Raw genomic sequence first — 23,248 nt, 5'->3', positions numbered from 1 at the left:
TTTTCCACGAAAATATCTGGATAGGCGAGGGAACCGGATGATCGAACACACAATCATACCGTATGTATGTGTGGCATATGCTGTAAATCGGTAACCAACGCTTTTCTTCCGGATGGCGGGGTATCCGGATAAGCAAGGTCTGACTGTACAATGAACAGTGTGCGTGGTGCTAGGGCCAAATAGCACCTGGTGCTATTTCGTCCACGAAGTCGCATGTCTCTGGCCAGGGTGTGCCCATACTAATCAGGATATCTGCAGTAAATCAACAATTAAATTTTGGCCGGTGAAAATACTTTGGCCAATCTCGAAATGAAACTTTTGGCCGTCATCAAACTTTGGTCGATTGGAGTTTTCAAAAAAGAAATCGACCCGTAGTAGTTGCTCTCACATACATCCATGGCTCAATCATGCATCATTTCCCTCCGTGACAAACTTTGGCCTGCGATTTAATTTGGCCGGTTGGTACTGAGCGGAGAAATCAGTGAAATTAGTTGATTTACAGCGCTCAAATCTACATAAGCATCACGAACTACTGGCTTTCCCTGTACGCATACAGAATCATGGTGGTCCCATGCCATCATGTCGCCACCTATACGCTCTGCTCCAGGGAATAAAATACACGCGGTGGCCTTTATGCAGAGCTGGTGCAACGGTAGTATTGTTTGTACAAACATAATAATTATTATAGTGGACTTGCCATGGAAAACAGAGCGGCGGGAAAGTGATACATGCATCCCATTGGGTCTTGTCACTCTCGACTCTTGAGACATTGTCAGTCCAGATGCCAGGGCAGGCAACCACTGCTCGTCCTGTACCAGACTGGGTGCCTATGCCCTGCAAGGCTAGTGGACCCGCATGCTTGTGGTGGACACACAACACACACACACACACACACACACACACACACACACACACCCACACACACACACACACACACACACACACACGTATCCCCTCCCCCCCCCCCACACACACACCCTTAACAAAACACATCCAAACGCGACATCTGTGCTATGTGCATTGCTTAGACTTAGAGAAACAAGACTCAAAGGAATCCCCTAAAGTATACTGTACAAATAGCAGGCCAGCATAATGTTCACATACAGCATGGAACTAACGGTGGACTGAGCAAATTAAAGAGTATAGCCTGCAGATGTGTTATAAAAATGGTTTCAAAAAGTTATAAATGCAAAGCAATATGTACGCTTACCTGCCATGTAGGAGCAGCAAGGTAAAGAGGCATAAAATCTTTGTACAACTGCCAGTTGGCAGAGACACCTCCAGAGAGGGCTCCATGCAAGTCTTTCAAAAGGCTGGCATGGCTATTGATATCATGAAGGAAGAGTGAGTTAGCGGTAGCTGAAGAAAGAGAAAGAGAAGGAGAGAGAGAGAGAGAGAGAGAGAGAGAGAGAGTGTGTGTGTGTTGGTATGGATGCAGAGATAACACAATCAGGAGAGAGTCAACGGCCAGTCTCAGGTGGTCACGTGCCAGTAGCAGCCAAGCTCCACATCTCCCATCGCCCGTGACCACCTCGCAACACAGACGACGCACACGGCACTCTCTCACAGCTAGCTGAGCAGACAGTCGCTACCAAAGCAGCACAACACGTGCAGTCAGTCGGCCGGCACACTGACGTAGGCATGATGTCCACACAGCAGGATGTGGGCAATGTCCTAGCGCCGATAACAGTTACAAGCAGTCTCCACCACGCAGGGCCAGCACTAAATGTAGCACGGAGCCACCAGCGATCTTATAGTCTGAAGCAGTACGGTCATCATTCCTAAACACATAGACAAGCATACACACACACACACAGCAATATGATTCGTAAATCAATCTGATCACGTGGAACTGGACTATCAATAGATTCACACACGCCCACGCGCGCGCACACACACACACACACACACACACACACACACACACACATGCCCACACCCAAACACACGTGCACGCCCACGCACGCACAGACACGCGCAGAAACATACAAAGGGTCGTCAGCATATAGATGTAGGCAGCAAGTTTCTCACATGAAACACAACGTATTGAGCAAACAATATCACGAGACCCAGAAGGAAATCCGTGAAGAACACAGTCATGACAACGTGCACCAATGCATAAAACAGAGTGGTTTCACATCGACCACATGGCCACACGGGGCAGCCATGTTGGTTCCAACTCCAGTCAACCTCTGCATCAATGGGTCACATGGTTGCAATGTCCAGTCTATATGCCATGATCATTTTCTGCATAAATTTACGCCACTCCATATGCTGCAAGAAGACGTGTACGATGCTGCTAGATAATGGTGGCATGCACACATTGCAATCATCAAAACAACATGTGTGTCCAGCGCTAGAACAAACAGATACACGTACATTTGCTTTCCACCAAAGATTAATCTGCAGATAAGCAGCAGCAACAGGCACACGCACGCACGTGCACACAAACACATAGTTACATAGATACACACAGACACAGACACAGACACACACAGTCAGAAGAACACATTGGGAGCAAACATGTACTTCAGAAGTAGTGCCACGGAAAAGATGTCGCTTGACAACTGTATAGCACAGCAAAGCAGTCCAGCGCAGGGGGAGGGGAAAACCCCGCTGTGGGTTATTACTGTATAGCACAGCAAAGCAGTCCAGCGCAGGGGGAGGGGAAAACCCCGCTGTGGGTTATTACTGTATAGCACAGCAAAGCAGTCCAGCACAGGGGGAGGGGAAACCCCGCTGTGGGTTATTACTGTATAGCACAGCAAAGCAGTCCAGCACGGGGGAGGGGAAAACCACGCTGTGGGTTATTACTGTATAGCACAGCAAAGCAGTCCAGCACGGGGGGAGGGGAAAACCCCGCTGTGGGTTATTACTGTATAGCACAGCAAAGCAGTCCAGCACGGGGGAGGGGAAAACCCCGCTGTGGGTTATTACTGTATAGCACAGCAAAGCAGTCCAGCACGGGGGAGGGGAAAACCCCGCTGTGGGTTATTACTGTATAGCACAGCAAAGCAGTCCAGCACGGGGGAGGGGAAAACCACGCTGTGGGTTATTACTGTATAGTAGTGGTGAAACGAATGTCGAAACTTAGTAGTCGAATATTCTTTGGCTTAACGAACGAACGAACGAATATTCTTTTGGTAACACAGATGACATTACATTACCTCCTCTCAGTCATTTGATGGATGCTGTCATTGTTATTAGGTATGACAAACAGTAGTGCCACATAAAATGCACTGCCACATAAGGCTACTTTGAAGTTTATACATGTGGTTTGCTACATTGGCAGTCCAGTATGCACATACATGTGCAAACATGCAGTACAAAGTCACAGGCACGCTGTACGCACTGCACTGTACTGTGTTTGGCGTGCACGTATGTACATGCACTGCATTCGAAGTGACGTCACGAATACTCGAATGCGACTTTTAAAGAATATTCGAATGTGATCAATCGAACGAATGTTCGAATATTCGAATATTCGTTTCACCACTACTGTATAGCACAGCAAAGCAGTCCAGCACAGGGGGAGGGGAAAACCCCGCTGTGGGTTATTACACAAGGTGTAAATAAGCAGTCTGCTGGGAGAGCCTACTGTAAAACTGGAAAATGTCGGTGGAGATTTATTTTCGGTAACTTCGGTAGAGGTAATTCGTACCTAAAATAAAACGCGACCTAAAATGCCATGCCACACAGTGTGCAAAATGCATTTTTGGATCTGGAAAACTGGTTTACCGAAATTTGCGCCCTACCGAACCGTTGATTTTGGACGAAAATTCCCGGTTTTACATTAATTGTTCCTCACACTGTCATGCCATGCACCTACCTCTGTTGTACTGGTGGAATGCCTTCCTTCTCCTCGACTCTCTCCTTGATCCGCTCAACCTGAACAAGTGGAGCAGGCAGACAGGCAAGCAGCAGCAGCACCATAAACACACACACACACACACACAAAATGTCCAGGGTCGAATGACTGGTATAGTACAGAGGTTCTATGTGAATGATGTCGTGGTGGAGAGTCAGCGGAATTGCTTATGGGCGCTACGCATACAGCGCAAGTCGCTAGTGTACCGCACTATGCCGCCACTTTATAGTTTATACCCAGGATCCCTGTACTTTATTCTGACAAAGTTTCACAGTACAATTCAAACACAACACATACCTTATCCGTAGGCTCGATATCAATCTCGATCTGTGGCACATAGACAAAGCACAAGCAAGTTATTACCAGTACAATCAGTGTCTAAGAAGAACGAACAACGTGTACGCAGCATAATGTTACCGTATGTTCTTCACATCACTCTGTGACAACCAGGTAACTACCGGTATGGCATGGATACAATGGAGGTTGGTGGCTACGGCCATGGGCATTGAAGACTGCAAACACCACAGGGTCTAAAACTGGTGTAAACAAAAAAAATGCCCAATCAGCTGCTAGTAGGGCAGTGATGACCAGTGGGCTGCCAGCCGACTCGGGTAATTTTAAAAGTGGGATTTACAGAAGGATGTTAGCAATACGCGATACGACAGCCATGAAGCCCCAGCTCACATCAGCAGCGCAACATACGCAAGCGGCTCAACTTTAATGATCCGATGTGCGATGCAGACCTTCGTAGTGGCACAAGTTGCATATGTGGTTCAAGAGTTGCCTGCAGATTATCACAAGTTGCTGTATAGCAGGAAATTTTCGGACGGAAATATTTTCGGATAAAGCCGAATTTCGACCTTTCGTATGGATTACATATTCGTACAGTGCTGCATGCTAAATACACGTGTTTGCATGCAGTACGCATGTATAGTGTACATAATTTCACATGAACAAATTTTAGTACGGAATTAATTTTAGTACAAAAGAGGGCTTGTACGAAATCGTACGAAAATAAATTCCGTCCGAAAATTTCCTGCTATACAGTATCCTGCTACGGATTGCAAGGGAGTCATACATTTCTGGGTTGGGCTTTAAAATCGTTAAGGTGGCGTCACTTCGCGGACGTCTTCAGTGAATGGCATTTCTCGAGTTCGCATCGCTCTCGGGCGCCGAAGATACATCGTGTCGCGCATCTCATCGCAAGAAAACCCTTTCAGGAATCCAGTTTTTCTTTTCAGTGTGTATCCCACCTTGTCACACAATGGTCAGGTACATGGTCAGGTGCCTACATCTATTGTGCATTCTGCTCTTCTTTGTGTATTCTCAGTGGAGTGCTCACCAAACCGAATGCACCTAATATTAAAATTGTCAGCATACTAACTGAAGTGTACTGAGCAACACAGATACTATGCCTATGGTGTAGACATTTCTCGACAATATACATGTACAGCAACAGAAAGTGCCACTGACTTCACCAGCCAAATATGATCAAGTACAATAATACCAGTAGTGCTGTTTGTGTGCTAATTTCAAATTCTCAAATACTCCCCCCACGCGTTCAAACCTTACCTCTTTGCCCGTCAGGGTCTGTGCCCACGCATACACGCACACGCGCGCGCCACAGCAGAAAGCAGAACACAGGTAAACACGGAGCATGAGATACAATGGTCCCACGCTACAAGCAGCATCAGCCACAAAGTGGAATTTACCTTGACTTTGATAAGCATTTTCAAAAGGGGGCACAGGAAACTAGCGGTATGGATCGAATGAGATGGAAATCACAACACGATTCCACTAGTGGATATGGGAAGGGGGCAGCGATTCAGAACCAGATGCAGTACGAGAAACAAGAAAGAGAGCTGGAGACTTTTTGATTGTGTTGTTGTTCTTGAAGAAGCTGACCGCACCAGAAACAGTTTGATACTGAATATGTGCATTCAGTTTGCAGTGTGTGTCTTGTTTCTTTCCCGTTTCGGCGTTTGAAAAAAATGAGTCAGACACAAAAATATCAGCTGACCGAACCAAAAAGGCCAGCTTCACAAAAAATTGGCACTGACGTCATGGGAATGCCGTTGGCGTTGGAGATGACCTGGCATGGCAACGCACAACCACGCCGCGTCTTCAAACGAAGCTTCACCTGCAGGTGGTGACGCTTCCAACGCGATGAGCATGAGTCGGGCGAGTCGGACGCTTCTGTCTCGTGTCGAAATCGCCGCTTCCGTTGGCCTGAACAGTGAACTGCAGCTATGCAGGCAGGCTGACTGAACATGCACTGATGCAGACTAGACAGCGCAAGCGGTGAAAATAGAGCAGATCACAGAAGTTAGTTTTGGCTTTGCGGAGTGTATCTACAAACTAACACCAGATTACTCTTGGTCTTGAAAAGAAATTTGGGGTTAGGAATTCCCAGGCAAGCAGCAGAGCTGAGCATAGCGATAGGTCCACAGCCGTGTGCACGAGCAAGGCGAGTAGCGACTGCCACAGTGCCAGCTGGGACAATAAACCACCGCGGCCCGCTACACTATCACTGCAGAATTGTCTGCACAAGAGAAGCAGCTCGTACTCATCCCTGGTAGGAGTAGCGACGTGTGCTGCTGAGACTGAGGAAGAATGGCGCAGATGGACGTGAGGAAGCCAGCGGCACCAAGCAGCCTATCCGTCTCGGGTGGTGTGGCGATAAAAACGAAGATGGAGGCGCGCTCGGCCGAGGGTTTCAGCATCAAATCCACCATGAAAAACACTGTCGTGAGTACAAGAGAGGGAGAGAGAGTGTCTGTGTCTGTGTGTGTGTGTGTGTACAATGTGTTGGCGCAAGCTGTCCAGTATCTCTATGATACTATGCATACAGTGCAAGGACTGGCACTCATGCACAAAGCATGCAAAGACGATTGTCTGCCATGCAAATAATACTGGCCCAAACTCAAAAGCAGGACTATTTTGCTGGGGGCTTGGGTGCACGGTTGGAGGTCTGGACCAGTAGTCGAATAAGGTGAAATGAAAATGTAAGTTCAAGTTCTTTAGTCAGTGGAAAGTCGCATTTGTGTAGTAAGCTTGAGATACTTGTAGATAACTCAGAATGGTAGCGGCGGACTCGGCCATTTGAAAATAATTTGAACTGACTGTCCACATCTCCACACTGCTCCCTTGGCCCAAATTCACAACAACATGCTCCATGAGCGAAACAACAGCTGTCTGGAGGATATAGAGCATCTATCCAAGAATGAACTTCCTCGCTATATGCAGTACTGGTATGGTGTTATGAATGACAGTGTGGGCCAAGAGCGCAGTGTGGAGAGGTGGACAGTTCAAATACCTGTACATAACTAAGAGTATGATAGCTACACAGAGAACTCAGTGGAAGACGACCGCGTGCACCAGAGGAGAACATCAGATTGAGGCACTCTCCGAAATTACAAGTATTGGTGCTGTTAACCAGTTGATTCAGAAAGGTATAATTATCATACGTTTCACGCATGCGCATAGTGTGCCGGAGTAGTGGTCTGATTGCTAGTGCCGTGATAGCTAATCACATGGAGTCGAATGTAGTGCCGCGTTTCCAGTTTTCTTACACTGTACATCGTGCACGTTCCAACAACAGATCAAAAACAGATCTGAGCCTTGCCACTACTTTCGGCACGTGCCGCCGGGGTCGGATTTCTTTGGCCGTAACTGTCCATGTAGTCGTTTGACTACTTGTTGGTTTCATTTGTTTCTGCTTGTCTGCGTACAAGCGTTATGCAATTACATAATCATTTCAGATACGTTTCATGGAGTGGAAAGACTGGGGTGCCTCAACTCACACACTCAACGCACAATCTCTTTGCCGCACAAGTCACAACTGTGACATCACAAGCATGGGTTTGCCACTCCAGACAATGGATATGCGCATTATGTGATGATGTCATTCACAGGTTTGCCACTCCATAAAAGCATGTATGATGATGTCACTGCATGTCGCTACCTCGATCTCAGAAGCTTCTATATACAGTCAACTTTGCGAATAACGACATTCGGCGGGGCATCAGAAAAGTGTCCTTATATCCGAAGTCCCATTTGAATGTATTGTATTGTATTGTATTGTATTGTATTTATTTAAAAGGATTCTCCAAAAGCAAATGGATGCTTATCACGGAAGTCTCCCACATAAATATCGCAAGAAAAATGGGGAAATGGGGGAGAGGAGAGTGGAAGATGAAGCATGGGAAGAAGGGAAACAAGTACCTAAATATCGAGGTATAAAAGCAGGAAAGAAATCGACGAGGGAAGAAATCACCTCTGCAGATAATAGCGGGACATTTAGATGAAATAAACCAACAAGGATTAATTTCAAGGAAAAAAAATTCCCAAACGGAAAAGTTCTGAATTCCAGTCAGAGAATATCTATGCTGTGAGTAATGAGTCTTTAGAGCAATGCGAAAACTGACAGAGGACTGAACGCAGCGGATGTGTTCTGGAAGTTTGTTCCATTCCACAGATAAACTGAAGAGAGGGGATTTAAGGAAATGGGCGCCAGAACGAGGTAAAACTATAGAGGACGGGTGACGACAACTAAGGGATACATTGAATTTGAAACGAATTAGCAATGACGGAAACTGGTAGAAGACATGATGAAAATACAGCAAGGACAGAATCTGACGACGCCACTTCAGGGATGACCAGTCACAAGTACGATTAAGAATCTGCTTCGGGGTTTCCCACTCAGGAGGGTGCCGGGTCTTACAAAGCAGATATAAACGAGCAGCAATGGCTTGCAGTCGGTCTAACGTAAGCGAATCTGAATGGGATACGGCGAATGACCAGACAGGGACTGCGTATTCTAACAGTGGTCGTACGTAACACTTGTAGAGCAAATTCACGGTTGAAGCAGAAAGGAAATGGGCCATATGGCGCAACAGAAAAACACGACTGCGAAACTTATGGGTGATAGATTTTATATGGTCAGAAAAATTTAGTGAAGGAGTGATAGTCACGCCGAGATGACAGTGGCTATCACCTTTCTGAATAGGCACACCGTTCATTGTCAAGGGGGATGACGGGCCGGGGGCTAATGCATATTTTTGAAAGGGTAGGTGGACGCATTTACTGGTGTTAAACGTCATGGCAGTAGCTGATGACCATTGACAACACTTATCAATGCCAGTCTGGAGCAATGCATGATGGATAGGAAGTGAGGTGTTTGCTGGAGAAACAAGAATTAAATTAGAGTCATCAGCAAAAAGGGATAGGGTACTAGAAGCAGGGGCATCAGGAAAGGAGTTGATGCACAGGTTAAAAAGAAGCGGGCCGAGATGGGAACCTTGGGGTACGCCAGCGTATGTGAACCCATATTTTGTATAGTATGACATGCATATCGAAATGAAGCTCTTTTCATGCTCTACGTCAATTTGTACTTTATTTTCGTATTGCAATTGAAAGGAACAATAAAGTCAATATCCAAGGGAAATAAATTGAAAAATTAACCTTTTGGAGCCATCTACAGGGACATGTTCATGTACATGTACATGTATGAAGATTACTGTGCAATCATGTACAACTACATGTACATGTACAATAGGTGTGCTGATCATTCCAATTATTTTGAAGAAAAGAAAAAAGAAAAAGCACCCCTCCCCCCCCCCCCCCCCTCCTTGCTGTATCTTCTTGTATGTGTGCCTTATCCATCGCCACGGGTTCTGGTACTTCTGCATGACAGGTGCTTGAAATAGCTGTCAAAAAGCCAGAAAGTCGTTATTCAAGCAGTGAATATGACCTCGGGGCACTAAAATCATGTCGTTATTCAGATAGTCGTTATATCCGAAGTTAAATGTATACAGTCAGATGGGACTTTGCTCTGGGCATGGAAATTCTGTCGTTATTTGCGAATTGTCGTTATATCCGAAGTCGTTATTAGGGAGGTTCCGGAGTACGATTTTTCGTGCCAAAATCCGTAGAGGCGCTACGGATTTTTTATACGTCGTTTTCGAGCAGTGAAATGTTCCGGAGTACGGATTTTATTGTGTTTGCCGTCATTGCCTAGGTTACGATCGCAAACACGTCACATTCCCGCGCTATGCCTTTGTATTTTGAAAATTTGTACCGAAATCAAAACTTCCCGCGGAAAATCCATGTTTCTCGTACCAAATTTGTACGCGAAAAATCTTTCTGCACCCGATGACGCAAAATCTCCATACGAAACATGGTTCGTGTGAAAGCCAGTCCACACGGATTCTCCGTGCCGAAAAATTGTATGGAGCACGCCTGGAAAAAATCCGTAGCGCCCACACGGATTTTGGCACGGAAAATCGTACCCCGGAACCTCTCTATTAGCGAAGTTGACTGTATAAAAATTGTTCTCTTGATTATAGTGTATACTTCTCGATCGGCTGTTCTTTGCAGGTCGAGGGACCGCCTGAGTGTGGAGCAACCAGAGTCCGACCTCTTGAGGGACCGACGGGTTTTCGCAAGTTCTACGAGCGCGGTGACTTCCCCATAGCTCTGGAGCACGACACGAAAGGAAGCAAAATAGCATGGAAGGTTAGTACTACTACGTGTGCCCTGCAACCCCTTGGGCTTGTGTGTGGCGTCTCTATTGCTGTAGTCAAGCAACCCCTTGGGCTTGTGTGTAGCGTCGCTATTGCTGTGATTGCTACAGAGGTTATGTGAACGACAGCAATGTATGAGTTAGCTTGTCGTATTTAGAAATAGTGAGCTAGATACTAATACCTGTATAACTCATGCAGGATCATATCAGTGCGTAAGCGCTCACGCGTTACAACTTGGCCGTAACCGGCCCTTATCAAGAGGCAGTGGATCCGACCGCCAGAGTGCAACGTGTGAAGTCGAAGGCAACAGCATGACGTCGGTTCGCATACGTGCACATGCAAGGGTGTCTAGCGCTACTGCTTGCGAGTGGGAAAATAAATAACCCACGTGCGTGTTCGCCGCCCGTGCCGAGCCGCACTTGTGTACTGCAGTATGTGTGCTCGGTGACATTGACGGTGGAGACGACGGTGCTGTCTCCTCGGCTGTGCCCCAGTCATAGCTGCGACAGACCAAGCAGACACACATGCATCCTCATCAATACAATCATGTACTGTTGTGGACATGGAAATCCGGTCGCACGTCTAGCGGCCCCAGGGCGCTGGCCATGCAGCCGCGGGCAAGCAGTACATGCATGACATTGCGCGCTGGTCGCATCGGATCAACATGATTGTGCACTGTTCTGTACTCGCTGAGGGTGCCGGCCCCGGTCACTCGACTGGATTTCCATGTCCACGATAGTACTTGGAAGTATAATATACCGTATGGCTCATAGCTACATGTCAGGTCTTGCAAAATTACCGTATTATCTCTAATATAAGCACGGTCCTTTATTTTTTCAATGTACCTCCGCCCCGTGCTATTATGGGAGACGTTCCTTTATTGGAGACTGTTCCATTATTATTTCAACCTCATTTCAGAGGCTTGTTGCCATGCCAAATTCATGTCAGACACACACATTTCAGGGGTTTTTCGCCGGTACAGATAATGAATTTACACAGTGTGCTTATAATGGAGACTATTATTATTATTATTAAAAGCATGTCCGCGTAGGTGGCGGGGGTGCCACTTTCGCTTATGCCATTCATGATTGATGTCTGAAGAGTAATACGATACAATGAAATGACAGAAGTGACGTCAACAAAAGCCGTTAGCAACAACACAAATATGACTAATGGAAAACTTCATCCAAAGTATAAAATAAAATAGAATATGCATACAACATGTCTGGTCAGTCCTGTTAGGTGGGGCGAGCTCCACGCCATGCCTGTCGGTCTGCTGCCATTGTGCGGACTGCGTCAACATCTAGCGGCTGGTGGAGGGTAAGTCCATGCCATGATAACAGTTCCGTCTGCAAGACCATAATGGAGACTGAGCACTTTATTTTTTGAATGCCGCCCCAAGGTGTTCTATTATTGGAGACTGTGCTTATTATTAGAGATAATACGGTATACACATGTAGCCCCCCCCCCCCCCCCCAATCCACTGGGATAGTTTCACAGTTTGACAATTGCTCGATTGGATCGTTCGGTGGTGTTCTGCAGAAGCTGGCATGCCTCTCTAAAGCCAGATTTTATCCTGTACTCGTGCACACAAAAGGGATCATGGGTAGTTTCGGCAGTGGGGGGTCTACCACACATGTAGCCACAGCACATCATTATGTCGAAGTGCTTGCATTGTCACACAGAGTTGCGCTATGCACTATCGATTGATTGATTGATTTTCATTTAAGGATTGCTATATGTAAAGACAACGGTTTCGTGCACTGACCAGTAGAGCCCACTCATGCATGTACATGCACACCGGTGAACTTTGAATCATGTCTTGCTAACCTCGAATCTCCAGCATGAATCTACACAAGTTTTCTACGTAAGCAGACTTTGTGGAACGTCTTCTTAGTCATATGTGCCCGGTTCTATGTTTCGAATTATCTGACATTGTTCTGTGGGATCGTACTTCAGTAGGTATGACGTCACAGAAGAGGTTTGAAAACTGCTACACAAAGATAAGCATGATTAGCATGCTATAGGGAACAGACCCACTACAGGGACTCATCCTGTTATGGGGCTCGTCATATAGCTAGGAAGAGCTAGACTACCCTCTTCCTGGAGTGGTACAGTGCTAAGCAGTGAAATTTGGACGTGGTGCACGCTATGCACCTAAAACCAAGCATTGGTATTTGGTAGGATTCTTAGCATTTTGTAGAATAATGCTCCGATTTTCCGTATGGTAGTTTCTCGAAAGTGATGGACGTGAGTACGTTCTCGCAAATGCGGCAATGAAGCCGGCCAGCTTCAAACGAACAGACTGTGATGGAGGCTGCCCACAAACCAATAATAGGGAGGGTTCGCTCTACGTAATAACGTAAATCTCTCTACGGATTTCCGTAGGAAAGCTGTTTCCTACGTTGGGGCCTCCGTAGGACTTTTTGAAATATTTTTTCGCATTTTCCAGATTTATCCATGGCAAAGTTCAAGCCGCACGAAACACAAGGTACACACACCGTACACCACGTGCAAAATACTATGGAAAACGCGGTTTCGGTTCGTGGTGGATGCGGTGGGCGCATGCAGCCAACGCGTCTCCAAAGTAACAAGGCATGTTTAGCAGCCGTGGAGAAATCACGTAGAGCGAAACCCAACAGCGCTGATCTTTACGTATGAAAATTACGTGCAGTTCCTACGTTATTTTCGTACGTAATTCCGTAGAGCGAAACCTCCCTTATGACACATAGTGCACGTACAGTAAAAAAAAACTGTGTTTGCCAAACCCTGTACCAAGCGAAATCCTGTACTGATCGGACAAATTTTCATGCGACACTTGGGAGTAGCAGCGGAGAGAGACTTGGTTGTACCATAGCTATGTGACTATTGTGTTGTCGGTGGACTTAGGTCACAGCACCAATCTACTTACCACCACACATGGTCTGATTCAGTGATTCAAGACACATCGCCATGCCAACACGACTGGCATCTGAACACCAGAGTGTGATGGTATAAATATCAATATGCCGCAAAGAACGTTTGTGATGGTCAGCTGATACGTATACGATGGATCTTGATCACAGCTAGCACACCACATGTACAGAGAATAGCTTGCTGAACTTGAAGGCCTCATGATCGAAAGGGCGCCAATGGCATGGGTGGCGGGGAAACTAAAACAAAAGGGCGACAGTTGCCACTAAGACCGTTAACGGGTACTAGAACATTGAGAAAGGGCATAAAAGAAAAGAAAAAAGGGGGTTCTGGCAATGATCTGCCATAGACGCAGGAGTCCGGGGGACCACGATGTACTTCAGCACGGTGATGTGCAGAGATGTTTGAGGTAAAGAGCTCTTTTGAGAGTTCAGAGTGCAGGCCAATATGATCGAGGTTCAGCGCGACCAGTATCACTCTGCGCTTTCATAACGCTTGAAGCAGAGTCTGGCACGGTTGTCTCACGATACTTGTCGTTGTAAGCACACTCCGACGTGGCAACCAGTTCCAGCAGGCGCAGGGGAGGCGTACTTTAGTCAACACAGAGACCTGCACTCTAAGGCAGTCTTACGTTGCTGTCCATGTCTCTATAGAACCATCCAGTTAAATGCTCTCCGCCAACTCTCAATGGCGGCTCAAGTGATTGGATTTGTTTGATCAGAATACAACAGCACCTGGGCATGCGGGCTGGGGATCCAAGTGCCCCAGCACACAGTTCTCACGTCCAAGAATTGATCACTCAGTACTCTGTATAAACAGCAACGTGGCTGCCAGCAGCACTCTCTAATGTTCCGTGGGCAATGGCTACTACGTCAGACTTCAAAGGAGCACGTCCGAGATGTCGTACGCCGAGTCCGGAATCTTGTCCTCCTTCTTCACCTTCTTCTTCTTCTTGGCGGGAAGCTGCCATTTGGGAACTTGCTGGTTGGCCACCTGTGCCGTGTTTTTCAAAGGACAGGAACATCACACGGGCACGTGCACACACACGTGCACAAACACACACACACATGTACATACACACACACGTGCACACACATACACACATAATCTGAACTGAAAGCACGAAGCTGACAGACTGGAGACTGTCATCTTTAAATGTAGCAGCTCAGTGATCTAAATGTATCTGCACATTCTGCAGTGATCTACTTGTAAGTATGCACATAACTAGAGTAGGGATCTCAGCGCGTGAACTGCGCAGCCAGTCTGCGCAGGTGAGATTTTCGATCCCAAACGCGTCCAGTGCAGAAACCGTGGAAAAGAACATTTTTTCTCGAAATAAATCAAGTTGAAGAAGACAGTAGAAATGGCTGAATGTTGCGTCCAGGAAAGCACGTTCTACGACCATCTCCAAGCTACCTATTTTCCAGACACTCTCTCAGAGGAACGATGAAGGGTCAAAGAGCACAATATTTCACTCTTGGACGCAGCGTGAACACCTCTTCTACTGCGCGCGATGTCTTCTCTCTGAGTGATAATGGCGGCGATGTTCGCGATGGCTGACGCACTGAAAATCGAAGTTAGGACAATCTAACCGGAGAAAACGTCTGAATTTTTGACTGAATCCTCTCTGAAGTGGGTTCTTGCCGCATGGCAAATTATAGGAAAATCGACCGGGGCGATATCGCCTTGGCCACGCTATCCTTCGGCGGGAATCACAAAGTATGTTCGAACGACGATGAAGATGACGATTCCGCTAGTGTCCACCGCTTCAGCTAGTGTCGAAAATCGACCGTCGCCATTTTCTGCTGTGTCCGCGAGCTGCACTCAAAACTCGATGACGCAATGCATGCGCAAACACCCTGCGCACCGCACGCGCTGAGATCCCTAACTAGAGGCCACACAGCACACCATACCTTCTCAATCAGCTTCCTCTTCGTCGTAATCGCCTTCTTTCTATTTTTCAGCAGTGCCTGGACATTTCGCTCCACGGTTTCTTGACGACCTGTACAAGTAGAACACAACATCAGTGCAACAGGTCACCTCCAGATTTTCACTGGTGTATAATATTTTGTATTTACGGATTCTCGAGAGGCTGAATCAAGGGAGTCACCATATTAGCCAAGATGAGTTTGGACGCTTCTTGCAGCTTCATTATATCCATGTTGTGGGCTAACAGCCACATCTGAAATTGCAAATCGCACTGCTTTCTAAACTTTACTCAAAGTTCTTTCGTTTCTGATGTGATGATGGTCATAGACCGAAACGTTGAATGAATAAAATAATTTCACCATAAACATTAGATTTTTTTTTTTAACAAAAAAAAACAAAACAAAAAAACATTAGATTGAAAGAACTGAATCAATGGACACTGCGTATCCGAACGTATTGTCACTATTGATAGTGAGTTGGACAAAACAGGACTGGGTCTGGCTACACACACATGAGGACTCCAAACACAGGACAACCTCGTGCCGCATTGTGAACACTAGGGCTTCAGCATCTCTGCTACTCTGGTCATCATAAAACAGTACGGTACTTGTTCATACAACGCAGCGGATTTGCCCACGAAAACGATTCGGAAGCTATCGTCACGCGCGTGTATTATAATGTAGTCTGTAGTTACGTCGTGTACTAACTGGATCGTATTGAGGAGATACTGATTCCTCAAAGAAGCTCTCTCGAGATATACATTGTAGTGTCCTCCTTTGGTGGGCATTACCTTGATCTTTCTGGGCTGCTGTAAGCGACCTGGCTCGTATTCTTCGCTCTCTTCTTTTTGCTGTCTTGGACTGAGCAATCTTCTTCTTGCCTTTAGACGGCGCCGACAGCCTATCGTCCAATTCCAACGCTTGTCGCACAAGTTCGTTCGACATGCTGACAGCAATTTGAATACAGCCAATCCAGAAGAAGATAGAATTCTAGCACTAGATTCTCTAGAACACGCTGCGACGGAACACGTCTACGGTTTTGAGCTACAGAGAAACGATTATAATCCGCTCGACGGAAAACCAGGTTAACTTGATCTGAAGGGACTGTCTCTAGACGGTGGCAAACACAACTTCTTACTAAAAATAGAGCTCGTTCATCAACAAGCAAAAATCAAACGATATCGAAACAGCGAAGAAAATTTTTCATGTGCGCGTGCCCTGATTTATTTTTTTGTTTTTGCATTTGCACGTACAAAAAAAACGTACTTTTCAGTTTTGTGCATCATCATTGACATCAATCTGACAATCATCATTGATCTAGCGCATGGCGTGTGCGGCTAGATCATAGATGAATGATGTTCCTGAACGACGCGACGGGAAATGAATGAAGACTGTTCAGAAGAAGAGTCAAGGACGGAACGACAACATCGCGGTTGGAAAATGGTTCTTCTTCGTCGAATCGATCAAGTCGGTGCTGCTTATAATTTAGTCGCGGAGGCGTTTACAGGGCCGGTACGCGGTGTTCCATGATCAGCTACTAGTAAACCATGGTAAACGCCAGGGAGTCGTAAATACCATTGGTATTTTACGACTCCCTGCCGGCCTGGTAAACGCACACCAGTGACCATGGTGACCTTACACACGACGCGACTGAGGCAGAGCTGTTGTCATTGTTATTCACGGGAAAGACAAGACTCAAGAGCATAGTCACCTGCCACAAGCACAACGCTTGCTAATGGATATCTAATGACTCATGACCGATGAGTCGATGACTCGGGGAGGGGCCAGGCCAGACATGTTCTCAGGTTTTTCTTCTGCTCCTGACATGCAGCCTTGGACTTGTACAGTGCTGGCAACTGAAATCCGACCCCCTGGGCGGTGCGTTCACTTTCTAGCGGCCTCTATTTCGTAGTGTTACAATGTGAGCGCACCGCTCAGGGGGTCGGATTTCAGTTTCCAGCCCTGTTGGTTCTTTCTGCAAGTACGGTACATGTATAGAGGTTATGCGGCTTACGCCATCAGTTGAGATATACTTAGTCTTTGGCAAAGTCGCAGGAATCGCAGCACGACGTGTGCTAGCGATACACTAACGATTCACTAGCCACTCACTTTGTATACATGCACATACTCACATAGAGCCCATAAGTGGCTCCGGAATCCCGTCGACTCTCCATTCTTTCGCATAACCTGTACACCGGGACTCCAGATGCCCGTTCCTCACCCTCACCACGGAAAGAACCAAGCTTCGCTTCAGGGCCAAGTTGCAAGCACAACACACGCAACGTGACAGCCTGCGCAGCGATCAATGCAAGGCCGCATCATGCGGCGCGCTATAGCACTGCGCGAGGAACGAAGCGAGCGAGCAACCAGCATGCAATGAGCATGAATGGTGAACAATAGCGCAAACTTTATGTGCAAGCTGCGAATGAATGAAGACATCGAGCGCTCAACTATAGTCAGTCCTACATGAAAATGATAAAAATTTCTCGGGTACAATTCTGAGCCCCCCCCCCCCCCCCCCCCCCAGTTCTTCGGCATCAGACAGTAGGGGTCAGCGGGAAATGCTCGGCTTTTCACTATTTTTAATGCTTTACATAATGCTTTTGTAATGCTATAAAAAGAAGCATGTAATGCTCACATAATGCTCGGGGATAGGTAGTAAGACACATCAAACATGATTGTGGAACATGCCATTCAAAAGATACATGTACGCTGAATCGGAATGATAATCATTATTTTAAATCACCAGGAAAAAATTCGGCTTTTCACTATTTTTTAAAATGCTTTACATAATGCTTTTGCAATGCCCTAAAAAGAAGCATATAATGCCCCTATACTATAGTGCCTCGAAATTTAAAATCTTCTATAATGCATGGATGCAGCTCAGAATGGGGTGTCTCGGCACTTGTGCCAGTGGTTGTGAGACTTATCCACTCACCCCACCGTTAGGTTCTGCATCTGCCGCTAGGGTTTACCGGGTGTTAGCGGCCGTCGTGAGTTCCCTTCGGGAACGGACACGATAATTTACTTTTTTTACTTTTATAATGCTCACTGATATAATGCCGGCATTACCCTTTGACCCCTACCACACCACCTTCGTCACTGGTGTAATCTGAATTGGCTCAGTATCACTATGATTATCACCCTTCATTTCACATTCACTTGTCATTGGCAGTCGTTTGACGAGCCAGGAAATGTTGAATAAGTACAAATACAAATCTGATAGTTGTTTATGACATGCCACTGAAACCCAGCATTCTGCCTGTGTTGGTCCTGTCCTGCAGGTGTCTGTCAACCAGCTAGACTACCATCACTATCTGCCGCTGTTCTTCGACGGCCTGCGAGAAACGGAACATCCGTACGAGTTCTTCGCAAGGCAGGGTGTCCATGACATGCTCGAACACGGCACACAGGACCAGATCTTACCAGTAATACCGCAGATCATCATCCCAATCAAAGGTAAGCGCAGGTCATGTGACATAATAGGTAAGCAGGGTCATGTGGTAGAGATGAACAGGGTCATGTGATGGGAGTGAGCTGGTCATGTGACAGGGGTGAGCAGGTCATGTGACGGGTGAGCGAGACCGTGCAAAAGGGGGAGCGGGTCATGTGATAGGGGATGAACGGGTCATGTGACATAGCCATAGGTGAGCAGGTCATGTGACAAGGGGTGAGCTGGTCATGTGACATGGACGTGAATAGTGAATACCCTATGATATTATTATTTGGTCCGACACGGCTGTTCGCGCACGGACATTTAACAATATGGCGTCGTTTAGTGCGATTTACGTAACGCGGTACAAACCTCATGAATACGATGGGAGTTTGCGTTTTGGGATGAAACTCATGTCACTCTCCGTGTGGTTCCACGATTTCGCAAGTCAAACCAGGATTTATTATTTGAAAGCGTTCGAGCGAGATACTCAATATCCAGACAATTTGAGAGAGAAGGAAGGTAAAATGAACTCCTGCCATGGTCAACCAGCATCCTGACCTTTTCGAACCTCTCCAAGCTATCCCTGGTAGTCTGGATATTGACGCACGCACTGATTTTCAGCTTCTCCTCGTCGGGATCATGGGTGCAACTTTCAAATTTGCCGATATGCACTCGAACAAACGCACAATTGGATCTACATCACAATTTCGGGGCTATCTGCGTGCTTGCTGCCTTTTTCAGCAGTACTCCACATGTCTACTGGGCAGTTTCCACCAGGCCTCGGCCTCCTGGACTCGACAGCGACTCCAGCGCCATGCCATCTGTCTCCTAAATCGCATGAAAAGGTAGCTCAGCATCGCACGCACGGAATCTGAAGTTTGTGCACGGCCCGTGATAAAACTTGGTGAAGATAGCCAGAAGATAGTCCTCTACCTGGGAAAACTGAAAGCTAGACTGGGAAAACTTCTGAAAGGGCTTCTTGAGGCAGGCATGTCAACGATGAATCAAGGAACGAGCGAGAAAGAAGGCTTGACTTGTGCAACGCGGAACAAACTGTTCCTGCGAGGAAGTTGGCCATGTGAGGTACCAGCGGAAAGCTAGTTTCAAGAGGAACACGGAATACCTGTTTTCCGGGTAAACCTGGCCTGGTAGCTTTCTAAATCGAGCGAAAACCACAGCGAAATCGGGTGCTGAGAATTTGAAAATTCAAATTTCCTTGCCGATCCAGCCCAATCGAGACTTTTGGCTGCCATCTTGTTAAATGTCCAAATTTCGCGAAAAAAAACAGCCGTACCGATGAGAGCACAGCCACGCCATGTGGCCTTCTTATGAGCTACCCTAAACAAGCAAATGCATGACATTGTGCATGTAGTGGGGACTTTCCGAAGCACTCCCCAGCTTTGAGCATGTTGTCATGTACTGTAGTGGACATTGCGGCGGACATTGAAATCCATTGAGAAGTCAAGCGGCCATGGGGCGCTGGCCTTGCAGCCACGGACACTATCAGACCATTTTTTACGGACTCTCAGTGTGTACTTCAGAACGTGAACTACCGTGCATGTACGCGCCAAAAGCAGTAAGTATGCTGGCCCGGTCATCCTATTGGATTTCAATGTCCACGACAGCACACTACATATACACGTGTCTGATTTTGCCAAAATGCACTGGATTCCTTTGCCTGCAGCGGCACTCAACACTAGACACCCAGAAGTGGTGTGCACAACGTTGAAGATCCTCCAGCGCCTGGTGACGTCCGCTGAGATGATTGGTGAAGCGCTTGTTCCCTACTATCGACAGATCCTTCCCATCCTCAACATCTTCAAGAACAAGAACCGTAAGCGATTCAAGACAGTACTTTCGGGCGCCGAAGAACGGCCAGCCTAGAATTGCACCAAGCACAGCATATCAATGTACTGGTGTACACGGTGACTCAACTGTGCATAGACTGTAGTACATGATAATAAGAACGGTCTAGGCTAAGAGACTGACCCCCCCCCCCCCCCAGTTCTTCGGCGACCGACAGTACTGTAATTATGTGTGGATATGTTCAACACTAGGGCTGATTGAACAACATGGGGGCCCGGGTGACTTGCTACAAGTGTGCACCCTGGACTGCCTTCGGAGTGGTTCTTGCCTATCTAGCCGCTACACGACTGGTATCGCCCACTGTAGCGAAGCAAGGTTTTGTGTGGAGGTTGACGGAATTACCTAGTTCTTTGGTGCATGCACATATTGCTGTTGTATGGAACTAGGAAAGGACTCGTTTTTCGTTTTTCGTTTGGCATGTCGAGATCAGGGCTGCGAGCGGTAAGAATAAATCCGAGATACCACCTGACCTGGCCCATTAGGAATGACTGTTTTGTTTATCACCCCTGTGTGTGTGTGTGTGTGTGTGTGTGTGTGTGTGTGTGTGTGTGTGTGTGTATGTGTGCACGTGCACGTGTGTGCGTGCGCATGCATTCGTATGTGCCTGTGTGTTTGTGTGCGTTTGTTGCACAGTGAACAGTGGTGACAAGATTGACTACAGCCAGCAGAAGCGCATCAACATCGGTGATCTCATCCAGGAAACACTGGGACTGTTTGAACAGCACGGCGGTCCTGACGCTTTCATTAACATCAAGTATATGATTCCCACGTACGAGTCGTGCGTCCTCAACTGATGGGCGAGACTGTAAGCTGCGTGTGACAATGGCACTGTCAATTCTCTCCGTGAAATGCAGCCGACGGTGCTGGTCGCTACCGTCTTATTGGATTACACGCCGTCGCTGCTACAGTATCCCACCTGTCATATTGAGAGGCATGTAGCTCAGAATGCCTGTCTGAGATATTTATATGCAGAGATGTGCGCCGGTCATCACACCGGGGAGTTTAGACGGCTGGCCGATTCTGTATTGATCAGCTGTGCATCATGCTATCCGATCCATGTTTGCTTGACTCTTCCTTGCACGCATCAGTTTAGAATTCCCCTCATGCCGGCTGGAAATGGAACTGCTCCTCTTGGTCCACGGAAGCAATTGTAACGTTTACTGTAACCAGAACACTGATGTAAATTGTGATTCAAACTTCGCTTTCTTGTTTGCTGGATTTAGATTTTAGTGCCACTTCTCCAAAGAGTTTTGGTTCGTCCCGTCCCCTGAGTTCTTTCTTTTGTTTTAAAAGTTGCTTCGGATATGGTCTAGATCCAGTCTTGCCGCGATGCTCAGCTGGTGGTGTGAATGTATTCTGAGTCAACACCATGCCTCACGGTCTAGCAGATATGCTTTTTAAAGAAACTGGTTTAATGCTGCCATGTGCCGGAGAAGCTCTAAGTTAGCAGCTAGTGATACCGGTACTTCTCTTTTTAGTGTTTGTGTGTGTAGAAGGCCTCGTGCGGTTTTGCCATTCTGGACTGTTGATGGTGTGTAATGGTATGACATCGCGATAACATGATGATAAGAACAGATTATTGAGAATTATTTTGTAGTTGTCTCGTGTTGATCGCGGTTTTGACTGCCGGTCTGGTGCGATTGTGTGTGCTAGTCCAGACATGATAACAGCCTGCTATTTCACACCCCAAATCTGCCAAGTTCACTTGGCATGACCCGGCTGACTGGGCCGCGGCCCAACCGTGATTCAAGTTGGCGCATTATTGAGCCCTAGCTCCAGCTGAACTCAGCCACCAGGGCCGGGCTGCCGGATTCAGTCTCTGTATCTATCTGCCAGGCCAATGCCGGAACCGTGCACTCAGTCGGTGATCGGATTTGCATTGCTGCTCTGTCTCGATCTCAATGGTGCACTGTAGCGGTGCCATTCGGCATCGTTTGTCACAAGCCGCAATAATCGTTCTGCAGGCTGCTGCGGATTTTGCCCAGGTTTCTGGTATGGTGCTGTGACCCGTCGTTAAGCCAGATCCGAGCGTGACTGAGCGGTGACCACAGGCTGCTATTACTAACCTACCAGATCCGAAATGATCATCGGCACCAGGTTTGGGCCATGACTGCATATCAGGGACTGAGTCGTACCCAAACTGGTTTGAGTACGACTCGCCGGGTCAGTGAAATGTTCAAACCTGACACCTCCCAGGGAGATTCCCTGAGATTTGTCAGCGGGCTACCCTAGACTAGCTACAGTGGGCTGGGCGTGCACACTTAGCGGCTGTCGCCCTCTCGGTTGAAACTGATCCCTGATGATGATTTTTGTATTTTACTTGGGCATTCCCAACAGACCCTAAGGTCTTCTTGCAGGCCTGAGGGTGCCCGAGATGAATGATGAGGAAGACCAGACCGATGATAGTATCATAGAGACTCGGTGGTTTTTGGCTCACACCAGTATTTGGAGGAAGCTTGAAGCCTTCCGAAATGACCCCCCCCCCCCCCCCAAAGATCACCAGGTAACCGTGGTAACAGGGAGAAGATACACCCAGCACCCCTGTCTTTCCGGGACAGTGCCCTAGCCGCTACCAGAGATCACATACACCAGTGGCTCCTCTGAATTACTTCTTTCTCATTCTAGGGATCTGGTCGTGTTGGTTGTTTGATTTTTTTTGTTTGCTTTGTTTTGCAAGGCGTCTTGTTGCATGTTTGTTGTTGGCAGGGAGTCG

At 47.1% G+C, this 23,248-nt stretch overlaps 3 protein-coding genes across 3 annotated transcripts; 1 reads left to right on the top strand and 2 right to left on the bottom strand.

The window, feature by feature from the left end:
- Nucleotides 1-1,011: 1,011 nt before the first annotated feature.
- LOC135810224 (NEDD8) lies at nucleotides 1,012-5,813 on the bottom strand. Its single transcript, XM_065323704.1, has 6 exons — nucleotides 5,581-5,813; nucleotides 5,441-5,458; nucleotides 4,166-4,195; nucleotides 3,830-3,888; nucleotides 2,380-2,403; nucleotides 1,012-1,781 (listed from the first exon to the last, which is right to left on the bottom strand). Exons 1-6 carry the CDS (start codon nucleotides 5,596-5,598, stop codon nucleotides 1,691-1,693), a joined length of 240 nt encoding a protein of 79 aa, XP_065179776.1. The 5' UTR covers nucleotides 5,599-5,813; the 3' UTR covers nucleotides 1,012-1,690.
- A 371-nt stretch (nucleotides 5,814-6,184) lies between these two features.
- Nucleotides 6,185-22,124, top strand: LOC135810153 (parkin coregulated gene protein homolog). Its single transcript, XM_065323623.1, has 5 exons — nucleotides 6,185-6,616; nucleotides 10,247-10,384; nucleotides 18,518-18,692; nucleotides 20,354-20,503; nucleotides 21,169-22,124. Exons 1-5 carry the CDS (start codon nucleotides 6,482-6,484, stop codon nucleotides 21,327-21,329), a joined length of 759 nt encoding a protein of 252 aa, XP_065179695.1. The 5' UTR covers nucleotides 6,185-6,481; the 3' UTR covers nucleotides 21,330-22,124.
- On the bottom strand, nucleotides 13,321-16,428 carry LOC135810162 (uncharacterized). Its single transcript, XM_065323635.1, has 3 exons — nucleotides 16,025-16,428; nucleotides 15,219-15,307; nucleotides 13,321-14,298 (listed from the first exon to the last, which is right to left on the bottom strand). Exons 1-3 carry the CDS (start codon nucleotides 16,176-16,178, stop codon nucleotides 14,185-14,187), a joined length of 357 nt encoding a protein of 118 aa, XP_065179707.1. The 5' UTR covers nucleotides 16,179-16,428; the 3' UTR covers nucleotides 13,321-14,184.
- Nucleotides 22,125-23,248: the final 1,124 nt, after the last annotated feature.

The sequence above is a fragment of the Sycon ciliatum genome, chromosome 1 (assembly GCF_964019385.1).
Source record: "Sycon ciliatum chromosome 1, ocSycCili1.1, whole genome shotgun sequence".
Taxonomy (NCBI): Eukaryota; Metazoa; Porifera; class Calcarea; order Leucosolenida; family Sycettidae; genus Sycon; species Sycon ciliatum.
This window is presented reverse-complemented; position numbering and strand designations above follow the sequence as displayed.